Source organism: Miscanthus floridulus, chromosome 6 (genome assembly GCF_019320115.1).
Source record: "Miscanthus floridulus cultivar M001 chromosome 6, ASM1932011v1, whole genome shotgun sequence".
In the NCBI taxonomy this organism is placed as follows: Eukaryota; Viridiplantae; Streptophyta; class Magnoliopsida; order Poales; family Poaceae; genus Miscanthus; species Miscanthus floridulus.
The window spans coordinates 95576992-95598739 of record NC_089585.1 but is presented as its reverse complement, the minus strand read 5'-3'; the positions used below and the strand labels follow the sequence as shown (position 1 = coordinate 95598739).

Here is a 21748-nt window from a genome sequence, read left to right as displayed (position 1 = left end):
CTGTCATTATGCAGTGCAGCCTTGCGCACTCTCAAATGTCAAACACGAGCGGCCATGCTAATGGCGTGAGGATGCGTGGCAACGACCATTATGCAATGCAGCTTTGCGCACCCCTCTCTAAAGTCAAACACGAGCGGCCATGGCCAGTGGCGGCGTGAGGTTGCGTGGCAATGGCAACGACGGAACTGACGGGTTATATGCTCGCCGTGCAACAATTTCTGGTAGCAGACGTGTTCAGAGTAAATTTGGACAGGAACGCATGCTATCATCCCTCGGCCAAGCCCCACATCCCGTGGTCCTATTTTTGTATATAAAAAACTTGAACTATTTACGTGTTCGTTTCCGAATAGTACGGGCACCGTCCATGCACGCAAAACTGGTCGGCCATCTCAAACCTCACTCACGTACAGCACCGCTGCTATCTGTGTGTGAAGCTCTTCAACCCACTCGCAACAATGTCGATCTGTTGTGTGTGAAGGAACTTCGTCACCACCCTGTGAATCTTCTTCAGCTTCCTACCGTTACCATTCGGCGGATGCTTCTCGCCGTCCTCAACGTCTTGATCTGGCCAATGCACGCAGCTGCCGTGATGCGCTTCAGCGGTGGCGTCGTCAGGAACAGGAGACTCTAGACTAGGCCGTCTCCTAGACTTGGTCCGCTTGTTGGGATCGCAAGCCACGGCGTCGCCGTGGAGAACGTCTTCGATCCGAGACAGAACTGCAAAAGCTAGGCTCTCGAGTGTCCTGGAGTAGCTCTCCAAGAGGGCATACCCAACATCCTGAAACGAAACAAAAAAAAAAAAAAAGCAGCACATCGATTCAGTTCATGACTCCATGGACAGAAATCTGGAAAGGATCGGAGCTGGGAAACTGAGGCTCTTTATTTCGGTACCGTATTGTACTGGATCTTGCTAATGTCGAGCGACGATTGAGGGATGCCGGGGAACCTGTGCTTGAGGATGAGCAGGGCAGTCTGCGCCCGCTCTTCGAACTCCTCCCGCTTCTCCAAGCTGACGCCAGCATGGGCCCACGAGAGCTTGTGACAGATCTTCCTGTGCCAGATGACGACGGAGGCCTCGATCCGGTCCTTGAGATCACGATCTTGTGCTCTGTCGACAGGTCTACGGACTGCAGGAGCTCGTTGGGGTCGAAAATGTCGTCGGTTATGATTTTGTATATCGAGTCTCCAAGAATGGACCTTCCATTCTGCAACACGCATGAGTAGTAGCATAATTTTCAAGAAAGAGACTACTAGTTTTTTTTATTATTATCTAGTGAATTTTTAGCAGCCTCGTTCTTGTTGAAAGGAAAAGGACCTTTGGCAGGGACTCGATGAACTCCTCGGGGATCTCCATCTCTCCGAGGACATCGGCGTTGATGGCCATGGCCGCCTTGAGCACTTGCCCTACGAGGTCCTTCTGGTGCTGAAGCCACTTCCTGGACGCCTCCGACAGGCCCTCGGCGGGGACCCTCATTCAACTTTTGCCCTACGTGCACGTGCCGTCGTCGTCCTCGCCCCCGTCTGCGTCTTTCGCCACGTACCAGAACTCCTGGGCCTCACCGAAACTGTCAAGATACTCCTGTTCCACGGAAGGGAAAGAAACAAAGTTGAATTCAGAGAAAAAAAAAATAACGCCGTTGCATCTGTATATTTGATTGGATGAACTCGAAAGAAAGATCATGCTAACGAGGAGCATGGCGTCGAGTTTTCGCAAGGCGGGGATGTTGACAAGTAGATCCCCGCGCTGCTGAGTGCCCATCACCTGATTGCAGATCCAATAAGGAAGAGATGCAGCGTACATGTCACAAGTGCAATCGCAGGGTGAAACTGGCCGAAATTAGCGGCGTCACAATTTCGTTGCTGACCTCGATGTTTGTTCCATCCTCGGATACTTGTTGCGAGGGGGCGAATTCGACGATGTGGTCGGCGACAGAGAGGAGCCAGTCGATCTCCCTGTTCCATCGCGCTCTCCGCTCCGCAGACATGGGTTCCAGGCGGCGCTGTTCGCCGAATATGGAGGCTGCAAGATTTGTGATGGCATTGGAGAGAGCGAGAGCGGAGGACACCCCTTTGCCCGTGCCGGACATATCCTCCCCAAGCAGCAGCTTGGCGAATTTCTCCTTCATCAAATCCAACTCTGCAGCGCAGCGCAGCCAATCCCAACACAACACAGATGTTATCGCAAGAGAATTGAAGATGGTTAGCATGCAGTAACGGTGATCACATCACGTCACGTCACCTGAAGGCGGTCCACTGTCGCGGACGGTTTTCGATGGCACCGGCGGCAGCTCCTGGGACCGGGCGGGAGTGGCGGCCCGCGAGCCGTGGCTCCTGGACAACACCCGTTTCTGTAGCGGCGGTGGCGGCAGCAGCGCCGTGGTGGTGGCCGCATCGTCGTCGTCCTCCGACATCCCGCTACTGACGCTGCTGCCACGCGGAGACGACGGCGAGGAGGACGACGACGAGAACGAGGGGCAGGGCGAGACGGCCCGCCGCCTCCAAGATAATCTACTTTCATTAAAAGATTTATTAGATAATCGAAAACAGAGGATCTTAAGTACTATTCGAAATTCGGAAGAATTGCGTAGAGGGACCCTTGAACAACTCGAAAAAGCTCTATCGATACAAGACAGACCGTCGAGGCTGTCCACGCGCAGGAACCCACCGACGCATCACGGGTCATGGACGAGAAGTCCGTGCACGCGATGGGAGCAGCAGGAAGTCGAGGCGATCGAGTGGCGAGTGGGCGCTGCAGGCTGCCCAGATCGATACGACGACTGATGGGTCGTGATGACGCGCGCGGGCAGCAGGGCAGGCAGGCCTGCTTCGCCGGCCGGTGCTCGACGGACGAGGGTGGGTCGTGAGGGTGAGACGCGCGCGCAAGGCGGGGCAGGGCAGGAGACGAGGGGCATGGTCATGCTGGGGAGCAAGCCAAAAGTTGGAAAACCAAAGCCAAGCAGGGGACGCGCCATTGTTGCGGCCAAATTTAAGCAGTCTGCTCTATTTTTCTTCCATCCTTCGCTTTCAGCAAAACCAGCAAGATCGCTGTCCCGCTCCCGGTTCACGTTTGCATGTACATCAGTACATGTCTGCTGTTTCGTCGGTATATACATATGCAACTATAAGCAGGAGACAAAATGTTTCCAAGGCCTTGAGCCGCGTATGAGTTTTTTTTTAAGAAAGAGAATGGTTGGCGCTCAGACTTCCTGATGGGATAGGATTCCGTCGGACGGTATCGAACATCTCATCAGAAACGCACCGCACTTTATCATATCGTTGTAGTCCTTCCCCGTCTGCATCATCCCACCCCGCATGCGTACCCCGCCCCCGTTGAAAGGTTCTAATAGCTAGAGGGGGTGAATAGTCTATAAAAATTTCTACAACAGCACTAAGCAAAGCGGCTAGATAATTATGAGGCGAAGCGAATGTTGCGCTAGCTTACTAAAAATACAAGTCATCCTACCACAATTCTAGTTTCTATAGTCTCTAGGCACACAAAGACTATGTCACTACACTAAGTTAGCGAGCCCTCAAAGACTAACTAAAGAACCTCACTAACCACTAAACAAGAAACAAGCTAGCTAAACTAATTACACTAAAGAGCTTAGCTACACTAAGAAATGTAAATACACGAGAGGGATAGTGAGTTATACTGCCGTGTCGAAGAATGAGCCAATCACAAGATGAAGTCAATCAATCACAATGAACACCAAGAAATCCTCGGGACAAGATGACACGATGATTTTTTCACCGAGGTTTACTTGCTTGCCGGCAAGCTAGTTCCCGTTGTGGCGATCCACTCACTTAGAGGTTCACGTGTTTATAGGCATCACACGACTAACCCACAATTGGGTGCAGCACAACCAACTACAAGATGAGGATCACACAAGCCACGAGCAATCCACTAGAGTACCTTTTGGTTTTCCACCAGGAAAAGATCAAGAACCCCTCACAATCACCACTATCAGAGCCGGAGACAAGCACCTTCCTCCGCTCGACGGTCCTCGCTGCACCAAGCCTTCTAGGTGGTGGCAACCACCAAGAGAAACAAGTGAATCCCGCAGCGAAACACAATCACCAAGTGCCTCTAGATGCAATCACTCAAGCAATGCACTTGGATGCTCTCCAATCCCACCAAATGATGAATCAATCAAGTAGGAGTGGATGGAGAGGAGTGGCTTAGCTCTAAGGGATGAGAAATATGTCAAAGTACAAAGACCCAAGAACGACCCTTTCACTTAAATAGACACCCCAAGAGCTAGTGACCGTTAGGCCACTTAAGTGACCGCCGGACCCGTAGACACAGGGCATCGGACCATCCAACGCCTGGGTCTGACGCCTACCACGGCCAACCACGTGCTGCCACATCACCTCATTCAAATCAAAACGATCGTTGCCGCCAATGGTCCACTGCCACGCGTTGAAAGAGCCGTCAGACCCACTGCCTCGGACGCACCGTTGGACTCCACACTGGGAGGGTTCCGATGCTATCCAGAGAGGTCCAGAGATGATAAAAACCGTCAGACTCAAGTCCGATGCCCTATGTCGGACACAGCCATCAGACCGACGTAGCCACGCATCACGCCAACTAGGGCCTCGCCAAACCCCGCGCTGAGGAATAATGCGCTCGACCTGTCCAACATCTCATCGAACCCTGATGAAGGGACCATGACGCCTAAGAGGGGGGGGTGAATTAGGCGACTTAAAATTCTAACTCTAAACTATGGCCTCTTTTTCTAACCTTAGCAAAACATATGCAAAAGATAAACTATCTAAATGTGCAACTACATTTTTGCTAGTGTGTTGCTATCTCTACCACAAAAGGAGTAATACAATCAATGTAAATGCGGAAGCTAAAGAGCAAGGTAGAGATATGCAAACTCTCGTCGACGACTCCTGATATTTTTACTGAGGTATCGAGAAGCACGCAAGCTTCCCCCTAGTCTTCGTTGGAGCCCCTCGCAAGGAATCCCTCGTAAGGGTCAAGCTTCAGATCGAGTAACTCCGTGGATAGCCTCGGACCTTCCCCACACGCAAGTGGGTCTCCGACGTGCCATCCGGCAAGCCTCTCCCGGATGCTCCCCACCGTCTTCACTATCAAGCTTCCGGCCAAAACGTCGCGGGTCTTGTTCCCTTTGGTACACGGTGGCGGCCACACCACAACCACAGGTTGGTGTGATCTTGCAAGACTACAAGCCCCGCCAATGTATAACAATGGTGCGCGCAAGCACCGAGTGGTAAGAGATATGCAAACCTTACTAAACACTAGGCCTAAACCTAGAACAAGCGCATAAGCGGTGGTCTAATCAACCTAAGCACTTCGCAAAGCACCTACGCTAATCACCTAATAAAACACTAAGCACTATGCAAGTGGAGATCACTAAAATGGTGTATCAACACCCTAGATATGTTTCCTCAACTCCACACACTTCAAATTACCGGTTGGGGGTTGTATTTATAAGCCCCACTGAGAAAGTAGCCGTTGGGGACGAAATCCCGCTTTTCTGCTACTGACCGGACGTGTCCGGTCGTCCAGGACCGTTGGAGCCACGATCCATTGATCGGACGCTGCCAGCGTCCGGTCGCAAGTTCACCACTCTGGAACCTCTCTGTACTCGATCGGACACTACTGTCCTATGTCCGGTCGGTTTGCCGCTAGCGTCTGGTCTAGTGTCCGGTCGCTGCTGCTGTTGCTGAGCCTCTGATCGGAGCGTCCGGTCGCTTTTCGTCCAGCGTCCGGTCCAGCGTTCGGTCGCTTCTATGAGCACGTTTCTTCGCGATCTTGCGTGCGGCTTGGTTCTTATCTTCATGCTTGGACTTTGCTTGATATTTTGGGTCTTCTCTTGTGCTTCTAAGGTCTTGCTTGAGGTGTTGATCATCGGATCATCACATCGCCTTTATCCAAGTCACGTCTTGCATCCTATTGAACTACAAAGCAATCACTTGTAAATTTATTAGTCCAATTTGGTTATGTTGGTCATCAAACACCAAAATCCAAAGTAAATGGGCCAAGGGTCCATTTTCCTTATAATCTCTCCCTTTTTTGTGATTGATGACAACACGACCAAATCAAGCAAATAATAGAATTTGGAATTTAAAAACTGTCTACTTGCTAGGATGCAATGCAAGGGGCAAGGTTATATGATGCTAAAAGATACTACTTGTAAGAATAGAAGATACCACTTGAACACTTATCTTGCCCTTGCAAAATGTCTCCATGTGGCATTATGGATTTAAGCCTTGCTTCCTACAAATTCTCCTCATTACATAGACTAATCCATAATCAACTATCCTCTCTTTCTCGGACCATTACTACAAATTAATGCTTGCTTTTGGTCCTATAAATTCTCTCCCTTTGGAATCAAACACAAAAAGGAAGACATTAGTAGCACAAGGGAGGGTCAAACTTTGTGATCCTTTGTGTGTAGAGTGAAATAGATCATAAAATTTGACTCTCTCATTATAAAGACTAAGCTCCCCCTAAATATATGCATACATATGATAGAAGGCAAAGCATATGCATAATTGACAAAGTATTGCACAAGTAAATTTAATCTATATAATACACGGAGAAAGCATATAAATATCAAAATGAAATCAATATGATGATATTGATTTAGAAATACCACATATAGAAATCAATATGATTTCTACCACTTGCAATCGGTGATGGATATTTGGAGTATGATGCTTAACTCCGGGGACTCTATTTTCCTTGCAATGAGACTACTACACACATGATAAGCTTGAAAAAGGTGTTAGTCTCAAAGCATCCAACTTGTAGAGTAACCTCTCTCTAAATTTGTGCACACAAGTATGGATTACTTGTAGGAAAAATGCACATTGATTTTAGAATAAAAAATACCACTTGAAAGATGACATCACATGAATGTGAGAGTCATTTTCAAAGGCGATATTCGGAAGAAATTATCTACAATTTGGACTTTGGCACATATTAGATGAATAATTGAAGGAAAAGCTATGTGCCGTGCTCCAAAACAATTTTAAACCATATAGGATTGCTCCAAGTAATAAGAATGAAACCGAGCAAGCCTACCATATGAAATACCTAGTGTATGCATGACAAAATATATAAGAATGCAAATGCAAGCCTAGACATGAAGAGTAACTAGATGCTAAAAGATACCAATTATAGGAAAATTTAGATCTAATACCAATTAAAGTAAATTGAATCTAGTTACCTAACATGGGAAGGGGAATTTGGGTCCATAGTATTCACTAACCCACTTGACAATGATTTTGACCATCATGATGCACCCCATGAAATACACCCATGCTTTGCCAAGTCTCTAAATTCCTCGATGTCCATTGGACTTCTCACTTCCCTTTCGGGATCTAAACCTTCTTGGTGCTTTTCATGTTGGAAATGATCTCCTTTGTCACCCAAAAGCGTTTGACCCCATTATTGGCTTGCTTGTTCACCTTGATGGCCACCACCTTGTCATTTTTCTTCTTCTTCAAGAGATAAGGTGTGGAGGCCTTCTTGTCCACCTTGTTGGTATAGGTGTTGGAGAGCTTGCTTGCTTGTTTTTTCTCTTTCTTCTTTGCTCCTCCCCCATTCTTCACCTTGCACTCATAGGACTTGTGACCTTCCTTGTGGCACACGTAGCAAACCACAGTTTGTCCTTCATCAAGCTTCTTCACTCCCTTAACGGTGTTATCTTGATGAAGTTGGGCTAGCTTTATCTTGCCTTTCACTTGAGTCAAGTCTTTAGTGAGGCGAGCTACTTCTTGCTTGAGTTACTCATTCTCCTTTGCAACCTCTTGTGTGCATGTATCTACAACAACTTTCTCAATACAAACTTGGTTGCACAAAGGTGAGTCTAAACATAAATCATTACAAGAAGTAGAGGCATCCTTTTTAGACATGTTAAAGATAGAACTTTTCTTTTTAGTTGCCTTGGTGAGAGTTGTATTAACGGCTTCAAGATTAACAACTTTATTAGTTAGCTCATCATAATATTTGCACATGGTTTACATTTTTGCAAGCAAACTTTTATAACTATCTTGTGAGCTAGCTAACTTTTCTTTTAATTTTTTATTTTTCTTTATAAGTTGGTCATCATTGATTGTGCATGCATTTGTTGTTGCACTAGCCTTAAGTTGCTCAATTTTAGTAGATGGTTCAACATTGAGATTAGCAAAATTCTTATACTGTTCAAGCAAAGTTTTATAAGCTTCTTGTGAACTATCTAGGTTTTCTTTTAAATTTTTTAGCTTTTTTGTTGACTAGTGTAAATTTTAGCATAATTAAGATTTTGTTACACAATTTCATCATAAGAAGGTATATCATCATCACTATCACTCTCACTAGAGGATGAGCTTTCGTTACCTCGTGCCATAAGGTACACACGAGAAGAGCTTGATGATGAGTGCTTGCGACCTCGCCTCTTGTGATGGTGTTCTTCTTCACTTGAAGAATTATCCCATGATCTTATTGATGTGAGGGCTTGGTTCTTGCACGCCTTCTTCTTTGTCTTGGGTGTGGGCTTGTTTGGACAAACTTTCATAAAGTGCCCTAATTCGCCGCATCCATAGCATCATCTCTTTCTTTGCTTATTTCTTTGATTGGTAAAAATGAGATCTTAAATTTGGATGGGCACACCCTTGACATTGAGACTTTGGATCATCTTCTCCACCTTGTTGATTAATTTGATTGATTCTTCATCAAGGTCGGAGGTGGAGGAGAAAGATTGATCATCATCACTTGAATCTTCATCATCATCATTATCGTCCTCATCATCTTCTTCATCTTCACTTGAGGAGCTTGAGCTTGAGCTTGTCTCAACTTGCTTGCCCTTCATCTTCTTTTTCTCGCTACATGCGAGAGCTTTGTCTTTGCTTGATGAAGAAGCTTCTTCTTGACCCATCTTACGTGACATTTCAAATGCCACTATCTTGTCAATGACTACGCCCGAGATCATGGTGCTCAAGTCCTCCATATTGTGAAGGATGGTGATGATGCTTGCATATTTATTTTGTGGTAGCATGGAGATAATCTTCCTCACGATGTCCGCATCATCTAGCTTTATTAATCCTATTGAATGGAGCTCATTGATAATTAGATTCAAACGAGAATACATATCATGAACAAGCTCATCATTATTCATTGTAAAGGAATCATAATTTTGTTTAGCTAGACAATGTTTTTGCTCACGGATATTACTTGTGCCGTCATGGAGCTCTTAGAGTTTTAACCAAATTTCATGTGCCATATTTAAAGTGAACACTTGGTTAAACATATCTATGCTAAAAGATTCAAACAAGTAATTTTTAGCTCTAACATTGAAATGCATTTCTTTTTCATCACTCTTTATGGGGTTTTCGGGATTCTTGATGGGTTTCATCCCGTCACGAGTGACTCTCCATACATCCAAATCAACCGTCTCAAGGTGGCAAGCCATTCTAAGCCTTATAGTAAGGGAAGTTAGTGCTGTCAAAGTGCGGAGGCCTAGAGGTATCCATCCCAACCACTCTAAATAGCGTCGGCTCAACGGCGGTTAAGCCAAAGGTCCAAATTGAGCCAACCTGGCTTTGATACCAATTGAAGGGACCGTGAAGACTAAGAGGGGGGGTGAATTAGGTGACTTAAAATTCTAACTCTAAACTATGGCCTCTTTTTCTAACCTTAGCAAAACCTATGCAAAAGATAAACTATCTAAATGTGCAACTACGGTTTTGCTAATGTGTTGCTATCTCTACCACAAAAGGAGTAATACAATCAATGTAAATGTGGAAGCTAAAGAGCAAGGTAGAGATATGCAAACTCCCGTCGACGACTCCGGTATTTTTTCCGAGGTATCGAGAAGCACGCAAGCTTCTCCCTAGTCCTCGTTGAAGCCCCTCGCAAGGAATCCCTCGCAAGGGCCAAGCTCCAGGTCAGGTAACTCCGTGGATAGCCTCGGGCCTTCCTCACATGCAAGTGGGTCTCTAACGTGTCTTCCGGCAAGCCTCTCCCGGATGCTCCCCGCCGTCTTCACTATCAAGCTTCCAGCTGAAATACCATGGGCCTTGTTCCCTCCGGTACACGGTGGCGGCCACACCACAAATATGGTTGGTGTGATCTCGCAAGACTACAAGCCCCACCAATGTACAATAATGGTGCGCGCAAGCACCGAGTGGTAAGAGGTATGCAAACCTCACTAAACACTAGGCCTAAACCTAGAACAAGCGCATAAGCGGTGGTCTAATCAACCTAAGCACTTCACAAAGCACCTACGCTAATCACCTAATAAAACACTAAGTACTATACAAGTGGAGATCACTAAAATGATATATCAACGCCCTAGATATGTTTCCTCAACTCCACACACTTCAAATGGCCGGTTGGGGGTTATATTTATAAGCCCCACTGAGAAAGTAGCCGTTGGGGACGAAATCCCGCTTTTCTGCTACTGACCGGACGTGTCCGGTCGTCCCTACCGTTGGAGCCATGATCCACTGATCGGACGCTGCTAGCGTCCGGTCACTTGCCACCAGACGTGTCCGGTCGCAAGTTCGCCTGCTCTAGAACCTCTCTGTACTCGATCGGACGCTGTTGTCCTATGTCCGGTCGGTTTGCCGCCAGCGTCTGGTCCAGCATCCAATCGCTGCTGCTGTTGCCGAGCCTCTGATTGGAGCGTTCGATCGCTTTTCGTCCAGCGTCTGGTCGCTTCTGTGAGCTCATTTTTTCACGATCTTGCGTGCGGCTTGGTTCCTATCTTTATGCTTGGACTTTGCTTGATATCTTAGGTCTTCTCTTATGCTTCTAAGGTCTTGCTTGAGGTGTTGATCATCGGATCATCACGTTGCCTTTGTCCAAGTCACGTCTTGCATCCTATTGAACTACAAAGCAATCACTTGCAAATTCATTAGTCCAATTTGGTTGTGTTGGTCATTAAACACCAAAATCCAAAGTAAATAGCCAAGGGTCCATTTTCCTTACACCCGGTCCAACGCTGAGGGTCCGACACCAGTCAAATCTACACCGAGAGGTTCTAGAGTCGTCGGACCGAGTCCGAGGTCTGGCCATCGGACCTAAGGCGATCCGACGCTCCCCTAGGAGCTCTCTCAAGCTGCCACATCAGCACCCCCAGCAGGGTTAGCCATCAGACCCAGGCCAGAGGCCGGTCCGATGCTTCTGTGAAGCAGGGTCTGACGCCCCCGTTTCACCTCTTCTTCAAGCGCGAACACTTTAGCTTTGCTTAAATGTGCTAACCACTAAGTGTATCACCTTGTGCACGTATGTTAGCATATTTTCACAAATATTTTCAAGGATGTTAGCACTCACTAGAATCTAAATGATTATGCAATGAGTTAGAACATCTAGTGGCACTTTGATAACCGTATTTCGATACGAGTTTCACCCCTCTTAATAGTATGGCTATCTATCCTAAATGTGATCACACCCACTAGATGTCTTGATCACCAAAACAAAATGGCCCTATGGATATCACCTTTGCCTGGAGCCCATTTTGTTTTTCTCTTTCTTCTTTTCTAAGCCCGAGCACTTGATCATCACCGTTGCTATCACCACCATCATCATGAACTTCATCGTTTGCTCCACCACTTGGAATGTGCTTCCCTATTCTCATGATCACTAGAGCAGTAGGTTAGCACTTAGGGTTTCATCAATTCACCAAAACCAAACTAGAGCTTTCACCCGTCCGCCTCGCCCCGCCCCTGTGTCCGCCGCTCCTTCCCCCTGACCCCCTCCCTCTCTCTGGGAGAGCGGGACCCAGGAGCCAGGATGAGGACGAGCTACGCCCTGCTTTTAGGACCCCACGTGCACCGCGTGCCCTATCCGTCGGCCCCTGACTCACCGCGCCCTTCCCACTTCGCCCGAGCCATGCCCCAATGACTCTCTGAATATACCTCTGAAACACGAAACACTTGCAACAAGAAACACTTGAATGCAACATACGTCTAAAGTAGATGAAACATTTGGAACATACACTTGCAACATATGTGTGAAACATATGCAACATCCAGATAAAACACTTGCAACTTGCAACATGAAAACACTTCTTGCAACATAACACTAAAACAGATAAAACATTTTGAACATACTCTTACAACATATGCATGAAACATATGCAACATCCAGATGAAAAACGTTTGTAACATACATACGTTTGAAACAGATGAAACATTTTGAACAAACACTTGCAACGTGCCTCTGAAAAACTTGCAACATGCCTCTGGAACACTTTGCAACATATGCAACATCTCAATCTACTTTTGCAACATCCATACGAAACACTTGCAACATAGCTCTTGAACATCTAAAAATACTTCAAACATACACTTGCAACATGTCAGGCGCGACACTCTAGTGGGAGGCGGCCACCATATCAGGCGTATTGAGAAACTCGATAACCGCTTCAATGGGCTGATCGGGGCTGGGGGCACTGGGGCGTGTGGAGCCTCGATGCGAGCGTGAAGTACGACGCGACCTCGATGCCCTCACGGTCTCCAGGCGTAGGAGGAGGTGACGAGGAGGACGCTGGTGCCCGCTCCGGCTATGAGGGCAAGGGCGTGCGGCCGGCGTGACTCCAGCGGCACAGTCTAGCGTCGTAGAGGCCTCGCCCCGGGGCGGGGGAAGCGGAGGTGGTCGGCTGGTCGCCGCTGGAGAAGGCGAGCGACGGGCGAGTTGTAGAGAACGCCGCGACGACAGTGCTTGTCGCCATATTTTTATTTTGGGAAATGGTGAAAGAATGAAGGTAAAGGGAAACACGTCTATTGGGCTGGTAGTGCACAGGCCTAGGAAGCGTGGCGCCCGTACGTGTAGCATTTCCCAGAAAAGAGACAAAATGTTTCCACAATCACGTTAAAATTTAAGGTTTTATGGAGCAGATTGCAATTCTTTTCCCTTATTTTTTTAATTTCGAACACACTGTATATTTTTTTGCGCCTCTCATCTAGGTACAACTGTAGTATATGTTCATGATCAGACACACACCAACACCACACCACACACACTTACACATACGTACACAAACAGATCCTACAACTACACCTAGATTCTAAGTTCGCGTCCTTGAAGAGATCACTGAAACCGTCCAAGGCTCTGTAGACGACGGGCGCGCCGCAATCGCAAGAGAGGCACTGTTGAAAATAGAGAAAAACCCTCGGTGGGAAATCGTGGGTCGAGCAGAGCTCAAACCCACGACCGGCAGCGTGCCACTCGAGCTACGGCTCGTTCCCCACTGTATATTCTTTATGTACACGCGCATGCTGCACGCACAATCACTCCTTTGCACATGCACACTCGTATCTAGTGGCGGGGCCAGAAAAGCTACAATGAAAACGCGCTGGACTAAATAAGGTGTGGTGAATTAATGGAAAATGGATTGATTTTTTTTACGACTAACGCTCTCTTTTGGGTCATATATGAGGTTCTAGAGCTAAGGCTGGTGTTGCAGCTGGGGAATTTGGATGGTAAGAAATGATGTCATATTCAGAAGCAAGAACCCCACTGTGGATGGTTGCAAAAGATATGTGACATCGGAAGCTCTTTTACTGCTGCATAGAGCAAAGGCCAGAATAGCTCCTCTTTTAGAATCATGGATAAACTCCTTCCTGTAATCCTTTGGATTTTCTTTCTTTCCTTTTCGGTTCCCTGAACCCCTTAGGTCCTTTTAGCTTCCTTTGCTTTCTGTCACTCTCTCTTGTTTTTGTAACTCGTACTCTTTTTATTTATTCTATTTGCATTAGGAGCCTCTGGCTCCTCCTGATTCATCAAAAAAAAAAGGCTGGTTGTTGCAGCTCTAGAAGCACTGGCACTGGTTCCGCTCCTGCTCACACCAACTTCCTCCTTATGCATGCGTACACATCACCCCTACAGCATCATTATGTCTCTCGTGCTAAATCATCCATAAAAAGTAACATAGCATACACAGAAAGTAGCATGGTGGAAAACCCTTGACCATGACGATCATACAATAAATATAAAGATGAATAATACAAGATGTGGGAGCCGACAGTATTGAGGAGAGGCTCCAAAGCTTCCAAAATTAACGCCTCTCTGGCAAAACCAGTTAACTGATGAGAGCCCTATGTATTTTGTGAAGCCTAAGTGTGAGGACTGAATGTAATGAGAGGCCTAAGGTTGAAATGTGAGGCCTGAACTTGTGACTCATGAAAGGCGTTTAGAATTGGTATTTTGTATGATATTGTATGGAATACATGAACTACAATGCTTGGTATTGTATGGAATTTGTGAACCTTGGTATTGTATGGATTTTGTGATCCTGAAAACATTACATTTCATAGGTTTTAGAGCACACATATGGTTTCTTCAAATACATGGTTAACATTTCATCAACTACATCTTACTTGAAAAAAAATACATGGTTCTAACAACATCAATAAGCAATAAACTCAATATCCAAACAGCTGCAATCAAGACATCCATCTTGGACTCTATCTTGCTTTTCTGCCCAAGTACCCTTCTCCTCCCCAGCATGGAATTAGCTTCTTCGTCTTGTGTACACCCAACATGGTTAAATCTGGGCACTAGATTAATGACAATGATTCCTGAATCACTAATTTTTTTCGAATAAAATCTTTGCCACTCATAAAAAAACGCATCTAGCGAGTATCTAAACAAGTGAAACGAATCAACATTGCCACCAAATCAAACTCAAACCAGAAAAGTTTACTCAGCCAAAATACTTATCCTAGGTTCATTTCTTGGGCATTTGAAGAAAACATGACCATAGTTTTCATTTGTCTTCGCCATGAGATCTAATCACCCTCTCCCTCCCGCACTTATCGCACTGGATGAGGGGGAGCCTAGTCTCTACCCCTACTGCGTTCCTTTCTTCAAACGTCCGGCTACCAAGATGCTTTGTTCAGTGAGGACAAGGGTTCCATCCTACGCGGACAAGCGGTTGGAGAGAATGGAAGAGAAGGAAGACAACTGTTTTGTTGGGAAGGGCGAGGGCAAAAGGGTCTTTTTGCGTCGCTCTGTGCCAGGGACAGGCAACCCTCCACTTTGGATGACTGAGGATAATAATGTGCATCTCCTCTCTACGATGGCAAAGATGTAGGTTCCCGTGTAGTAATGACGATCAGAGACTTGACATTCATAAGAGTGACGGACTAGTTAAATATCCTAGTGGTTCTTCCTCTATGGCAATGCAAGTTCTGTGGTTTGAGGTGAATCCCCTCTAGTTGTTCTTGGCACATGGCATGCCTTCGCGGTGAAGTTATCTTGTTGTAGCGGTTGTTGATGAGTTGTTATCTTGATTGTGTTTGTAGCTGTGAAGGGGGAGTGCTAGGCCACCTCCGATCACAACGTACAACAAAACTACAAATATTTACGTGTTGATCACTTTCTGCACCGACACATGGGGTATTTCAACTTGAGCAAGAAGAGTAGGTCGGCCCGCCGTGATCGACGACCGTGACGGCCGTTCCCAGCAGGCCGCTCCGCATAGTACCTGCATGCCTTGAATGCGTTGACCACGGAGGCATGGGCGTGTGTGTGCACTCATGGTCTCATTGAGAGGTCTCGTCTAGCCGTTTCGACACCAACATAGTGAGACATTTTCTTAGAATCTGTCTAGCAAGAACTATTGTGTTTTGTTGCCTAAAAACACTCAAATTTTTTACATTGATATGATCATCTAATGGCTTCGAGCTCTCATCCTAAACCCCACCTCTTCTTCTTCCTGGAGCCCAACACGCCGCCATCGCCCACCAACCCGTCGCGGCGTGGTAGGTCTCGTCGTAGCTCCACGGGCGCGGAGCCCCGACGAGACCCTACCGCCCGCGGTGACCTCCTCCTTCCCCTCTCCCCTCCGGCCACCACCATGGCCATGAACGCCCTTGCCCCATTCTGGCCTTGGCGCCTCCTACGTCGGTGGAACCCTAACCGCCGCCTCCCGCTATCCCCACTGTATGGCCAGCCTGTCTCCCCCGAATCCCTTCTAAGTCTGTCGGAGATGGAGAAGGAGAGGTAGTGGGACCGGTGCTATCGGAGGTCAGCAGAGAAGTAGTCGTGGATTCTGCGTGTTTTGTGTATGTGAGCCAACTGCGATGCAAACTAAAAACATGGAGTATCTCTATTCGGAAATTCAGCCGGCGGCTATCATGAACCACCGTCTAGTGCTCCTAGTAGCATAGAAAAATGAGCCCAATTTCCCCGGGCGGCCGGCCCCCGACCTGCTCGCTTCGCGGCATACCGGCATATCCGCCAAAATCATTGCGTTCACACGGGGGTCTGCTACGCAGCGCCCCCACCCACCAGGCGCCTCCAACAAATACTCCATCCAACCTCCAGGCGAGGCCATCGGCCACCCACCACTACCCGCAATCAAGTCCCCATTCACTCGCCTGCGCTTCCTCTCCTCGCCGCGCTGCCCCTCACCCTATCCCTTCTGCACGGCCATGGCTCCGATCGCTGTCGGCGACTCCCTCCCCGACGGCCAGCTCGGGTGGTTCGACGAGAACGACCAGCTGCAGCAGGTCTCCGTCCACGCGCTCGCCGCCGGCAAGAAGGTCATCGTCTTCGGCGTCCCCGGCGCCTTCACGCCGACCTGCAGGTCCCTACGCCCTTTTCCCGTGCCCGTCTCTTCCTCCCACTTTCTCGGAGATCTCCGAGCTTTTTGGCCCTGTGTTTGTGTTTTTGGGGAGAGAGGTCTTTCTAGGTCTCGTCGGGGCGGAGGGGGATTATCTGGGTTCTTTTGGAACTAGTTCCAATTCGGATTCAAAACTAGCGATTTAGTTTTGAGCAACAGATCGACAGCAGTTTTTTTTACTAGAAGTTTTAGGGACAAACCCCCGGTCTTAGCCATGCCAGATCGACAGCACATCTGCTGCAGGCGGTATCCCTGACAGAGAAGAGCAACCATGCTTGCGCGCTGAGAGGATCGTGAAATAGTCCGGCCTTGAAGTGTAGCAGAACCGGTTCCACCTCCTAGTCAGCGTCAGGTGCATTGCTGGCAGTGAGGAGCGGAACCTGTCAACGTTGGGTCAGCTAGTAAACCACGGTCTTCAAGGGGAGGGAGGGGTCTATTGAGTTCACGCAACGGTGCAGCTTGAATAAGGACTACCTTGTTGAGATCTGGGCCTTCAAGCAGCACCCGTCCCACAACTTTGGGAAGATAATGTGTCGTGAGAACCTTCTGCATGTATACTGGTCCTTAAGAAGGATCAGCAACTGCGGATGCAACTATGGCCCCCTCCCACAGTGAATGGATTGTGATGGTGTAGGGCTGTAGGCAGGTCCTCCTTGATTAATTGTCCCTTTACAGAAGGAAATTGAATAACATCACTACATGCCAGTATATTTTTCATGCATGGTAGCATTCCTCTTGTAACTACTGAATTTTATCTAGTCTAACTACAACCCATGAATTTTTCATGCATGGTAGCTTCCCTCTTGTAACTACTGAATTTTATCTAGTCTAACTATAACCTATGATTTCAGTTTAGTGCGAACAAAAGGTATTATCTTTTGTTTGATTATTTACGAATCACTGGCTAGTCTGTGTTAGTGCTTATTAGTATTGTAAAATTGGTTAGCTGCTTTAATTTGAGAAGTTCAATGGAAAATTGCAAATTGCTTAAATTATAAAAAGATTTGCATTGAAGGTAATTCCACTAACTGAAGCCAAGAGTTCTATTGCTCTTGTATCTCTGAAATCCTTATATTATTTTGTGAAAAGCTGAAGTACTCAGGCTCTCTGTTCTGTGCATTTCTTCTATGTTCATAGCAACCAGCATGTGCCAGGCTTCATTACACAGGCTGAGCAGCTCAAAGCCAAGGGTGTAGATGAGATCCTGCTTATCAGCGGTATGCTTCCAACATATATTTGCCTATCTGTATTTGCAAAGACAGTTGTTTTGATAATTTTTTCATTGCAAACATCCTGAGCTGAATATGAAGCAGTGCGCTCAAACTTATATTGTTCTTTCAGATACTGTGATTTTCTTAATGTTCTTTGCCTAGTTGTATGGTACCTCTGCTGTAATGTTACACAATGTTGTCATGCATTTTTTTCCCCGTACTTCTCTATCACTGAATGTTTGAAATTTAAATAAAAAGCAAAATGCTAAGTGATGATCTGCTATGTTTCATAAGCATTATGGTGCATCTGTAAATAATTGCTGCCAGGAGGCTAGCATGTAGCATTGATCATATTTAGTAACTGTAAATCTGTTCTACCCCTTCCTATTACACCGACTGAATTCCATCAATTTGCCCTGTTGTGCTTATGAGCTTGATCAAAAGTAGCTAGGCCAGACTATGACATAATTTGCTGCATTGTGATACGCAGTTAACGACCCATTTGTCATGAAGGCATGGGCAAAGACTTACCCTGAGAACAAACATGTGAAGTTCCTTGCTGACGGATCTGGAGCATACACCAAGGCACTCGATCTTGAGCTTGATCTTACAGAGAAAGGACTGGGCGTCCGCTCAAAAAGGTTTGCTCTTCTGGCTGACGACCTCAAGGTCACTGTCGCAAACATCGAGGAAGGTGGACAGTTCACAATCTCCGGTGCTGAGGAGATCCTGAAAGCCCTTTAGGAGTTTGATCTCTTCAAAAAGCTCGGCCATGTTGTGGATGTCAGTCTAGTTTGAACTCATCTTTGAATAACTTGTCGTCGGACAAGATCAGTTCCACGTAGTATATGAAACTGTCGTCGTTGAGTCATGCACAATTTGGTATTCGTATGCTATATTCGCCGGTTCGAGCAACTTTCGATTCGTCGCGACACAAAGTTGATGCTGAGAGAACCACAAGTATTTTACTGCCATTTGATGTCATTATGCAGTGCAGCTTTGCGCACTCTCAAATGTCATTATGCAATGGCGTGAGGATGCGTGGCAACGACCATTACGCAGTGCAGCTTTGCGCACCCCTCTCTAACGTCAAACACGAGCGGGCATGGCAATGGCGGCGTGAGGTTGCGTCGCAATGGCAACGATGGAGCTGACGGGTCATGTGCTCGCCGAGTCGCCGTGCAACAATTTCTGGTAGCAGACGTGTTCATAGTAAATTTGGACAGGAACGCATGCTATCATCCCTCGGCCAAGCCCCACATCCCGTGGTCCTATTTTTGTATATAAACTTGAACTATTTACATGTTCGTTTCCGAATAGTATGGACACCGTCCATGCACGCAGAACTGGTCATCTCAAACCTCACTCACAGCACCGCTGCTATCTGTGTGTGAAGCTCTTCAACCCACTCGCCACATTGTCGATTTGTTGTGTGTGAAGGAACTTCTTCGTCACCACCCTGTGAATCTTCTTCAGCTTTCTACCGTTATTACCATCCGGATGCTTCTCGCCGTCCTCAGCGTCTTGGTCCTGCCAATGCACGCAACTGCCGTGATGCGCTTCAGCGGTGGCATCAGGAACAGGAGACTCTAGACTAGGCCGTCTCCTAGACTTGGTCCGCTTGTTGGGATCGCAAGCCACGGCGTCGGCGTGGAGAACGTCTTCGATCCGAGACAGAACTGCAAAAGCTAGGCTCTCGAGTGTCCTGGAGTAGCTCTCCAAGAGGGCATACCCAACATCCTGAAACGAAACAAAAAACAAAAAAAAAAACAGCACATCGATTCAGTTCATGACTCCATGGACAGAAATCTGGAAAGGATCGGAGCTGGGAAACTGAGGCTCTTTATTTCGGTACCGTATTGTACTGGATCTTGCTAATGTCGAGCGACGATTGAGGGATGCCGGGGAACCTGTGCTTGAGGATGAGCAGGGCAGTCTGCGCCCGCTCTTCGAACTCCTCCCGCTTCTCCAAGCTGACGCCAGCATGGGCCCACGAGAGCTTGTGACAGATCTTCCTGTGCCAGATGACGACGGAGGCCTCGATCCGGTCCTTGAGATTCACGATCTTGTGCTCTGTCGACAGGTCTACGGACTGCAGGAGCTCGTTGGGGTCGAAAACATCGTCGGTTATGATTTTGTATATCGAGTCTCCAAGAATGGACCTTCCATTCTGCACATTTTCAAGGAAGAGGCTAGTCTGAGTTTTTTTTTTTTTGGGTTATCTAGTGAATTTTTAGCAGCCTCTCTTGTTGAATGGAAAAGGATCTTATGCATGATGAATCACCTTTGGGAGGGACTCGATGTACTCCTCGGGGATCTCCATCTCTCCGAGGACATCGGCGTTGATGGCCATGGCCGCCTTGAGCACTTGCCCTACAAGCTCCTTCTGGTGCTGAAGCCACTTCCTGGACGCCTCCGACAGGCCCTCGGCGGGGACCCTCACCGTCGGGATCCACCATTTGTTGCACGTGTCGTCAGCGTCCTCACCGCCGTCCGCTTCTTTCGCCACGTACCAGAACTCCTGGGCCTCGCCGAAACTGTCAAGATACTCCTGTTCCATTCCACGGCAGAAAAAAAGAAAAAAAACAGCGCCGAGATGAAGAAAAAAAAAAACTCGGCGCCGTTGCATCTGTATATTTGATTGGATGAGCTCCAAAGAAAGAAAGATACGGTCATGCTTACGAGGAGCATGGCGTCGAGTTTTCGCAAGGCGGGGATGTTGACAAGGAGATCACCGCGCTGCTGAGTGCCCATCACCTGATTGGAGATCCAATAAGGACGAAATGCAGTGTACAAGTCACAAGTGCAGTAGCAGGGTGAAATTTATTGCTTAGTATTTCATTGCTGACCTCGATGTTTGTTCCATCCTCGGATACTTGTTGCGAGGGAGCGAACTCGACGATGTGGTCGGCGACCGAGAGGAGGCAGTCGATTTCCTTGTTCCATCGCGATCTCCGCTCCGCAGACATGGGCTCGAGGCGGCGCTGTTCGCCGAATATGGAGGCTGCGAGGTTTGTGATGGCATTGGAGAGAGCGAGAGCGGAGGACACCCCTTTGCCCGTGCCGGACATGTCCTCCCCAAGCAGCAGCTTGGCGAATTTCTCCTTCATCAAATCCAACTCTGCACAGAGCGGAGATCACCCTGAGAAACTCTTGTATAAAATTAAAAGACCAGATCGATGTTATCGCAAGAGAATTGAAGAACACAGATGGTTAGCATGCAGTAACGGTGATCACATCCCATCACATCACCTGAAGGCGGTCCACTGTCGCGGACGGTTCTCGATGGCACCGGCGGCAGGTCCTGGGACTGGGACCGGCCAGGAGTGGCCCGCGAGCCATGGCTCCTGGACAGGACTCGTTTCTGCAGCGGCAGCGGCGGTGGCGCCGTGGTGGGCGCGTCGTCGTCGTCCTCCGCCATCCCGCTCCTGACGCTGCTGCCACGCGGAGACGACGGCGAAGAGGAGGAGGACGACGACGACGAGAACGAGGGGCTGGGCGAGACGGCCCGCCGCCTCCTCGACAGGAACCTGTCAAGGCTGTGGCCGCGCCGCAGGAACCCACCGACCATCACAGGGGCATGCGAAGAGAAACCGTGCACGCGCGAGCCCGCTCACGGGCGCGCGCCGACGATGTGGACGCGGGCCGGGAGCAGGCGATCGAGGCGAGCAGCAGGTCAAGATCGAGACGACGCTGATGTGTGATGAGCTAGCTGGGCGCGTGCATGGCCTGCCCGCGCCGGTGCTCGACGGACGACGGGATGGGTCGTGAGGGGTTGAGGACGCGCGCGCAAGGCAGGCAGGGCAGGACACCGGCCTGCCTTCCGCTCCGCCTCGCGACTGCTACAGGAAGGGGAGGCCTTGGAACTTTTGTGTTGCTGCGTGCCTTGTGCGCGCGTGCATGGCCAGCCCAGCCCCTCCCCCGGCCGGCACAGGCGCGCGCACGATTGGC

The 21748-nt window shown here is 48.1% G+C and overlaps 2 protein-coding genes and 1 pseudogene across 2 annotated transcripts; 1 reads left to right on the top strand and 2 right to left on the bottom strand.

Moving 5' to 3' along the window:
• Positions 1-272: 272 nt before the first annotated feature.
• LOC136460848 (rop guanine nucleotide exchange factor 12-like) lies at positions 273-3314 on the bottom strand (annotated as a pseudogene).
• Positions 3315-16226: 12912 nt separating this feature from the next.
• Positions 16227-18781, top strand: LOC136456369 (peroxiredoxin-2C-like). The gene is made up of 3 exons (XM_066456204.1): positions 16227-16550; positions 17724-17803; positions 18288-18781. Exons 1-3 carry the CDS (start codon positions 16396-16398, stop codon positions 18539-18541), a joined length of 489 nt encoding a protein of 162 aa, XP_066312301.1. The 5' UTR covers positions 16227-16395; the 3' UTR covers positions 18542-18781.
• Positions 18782-18960: 179 nt separating this feature from the next.
• LOC136456368 (rop guanine nucleotide exchange factor 12-like) lies at positions 18961-21748 on the bottom strand. Its single transcript, XM_066456203.1, has 6 exons — positions 21050-21748; positions 20647-20918; positions 20480-20554; positions 20082-20348; positions 19653-19967; positions 18961-19537 (listed from the first exon to the last, which is right to left on the bottom strand). Exons 1-6 carry the CDS (start codon positions 21366-21368, stop codon positions 19178-19180), a joined length of 1608 nt encoding a protein of 535 aa, XP_066312300.1. The 5' UTR covers positions 21369-21748; the 3' UTR covers positions 18961-19177.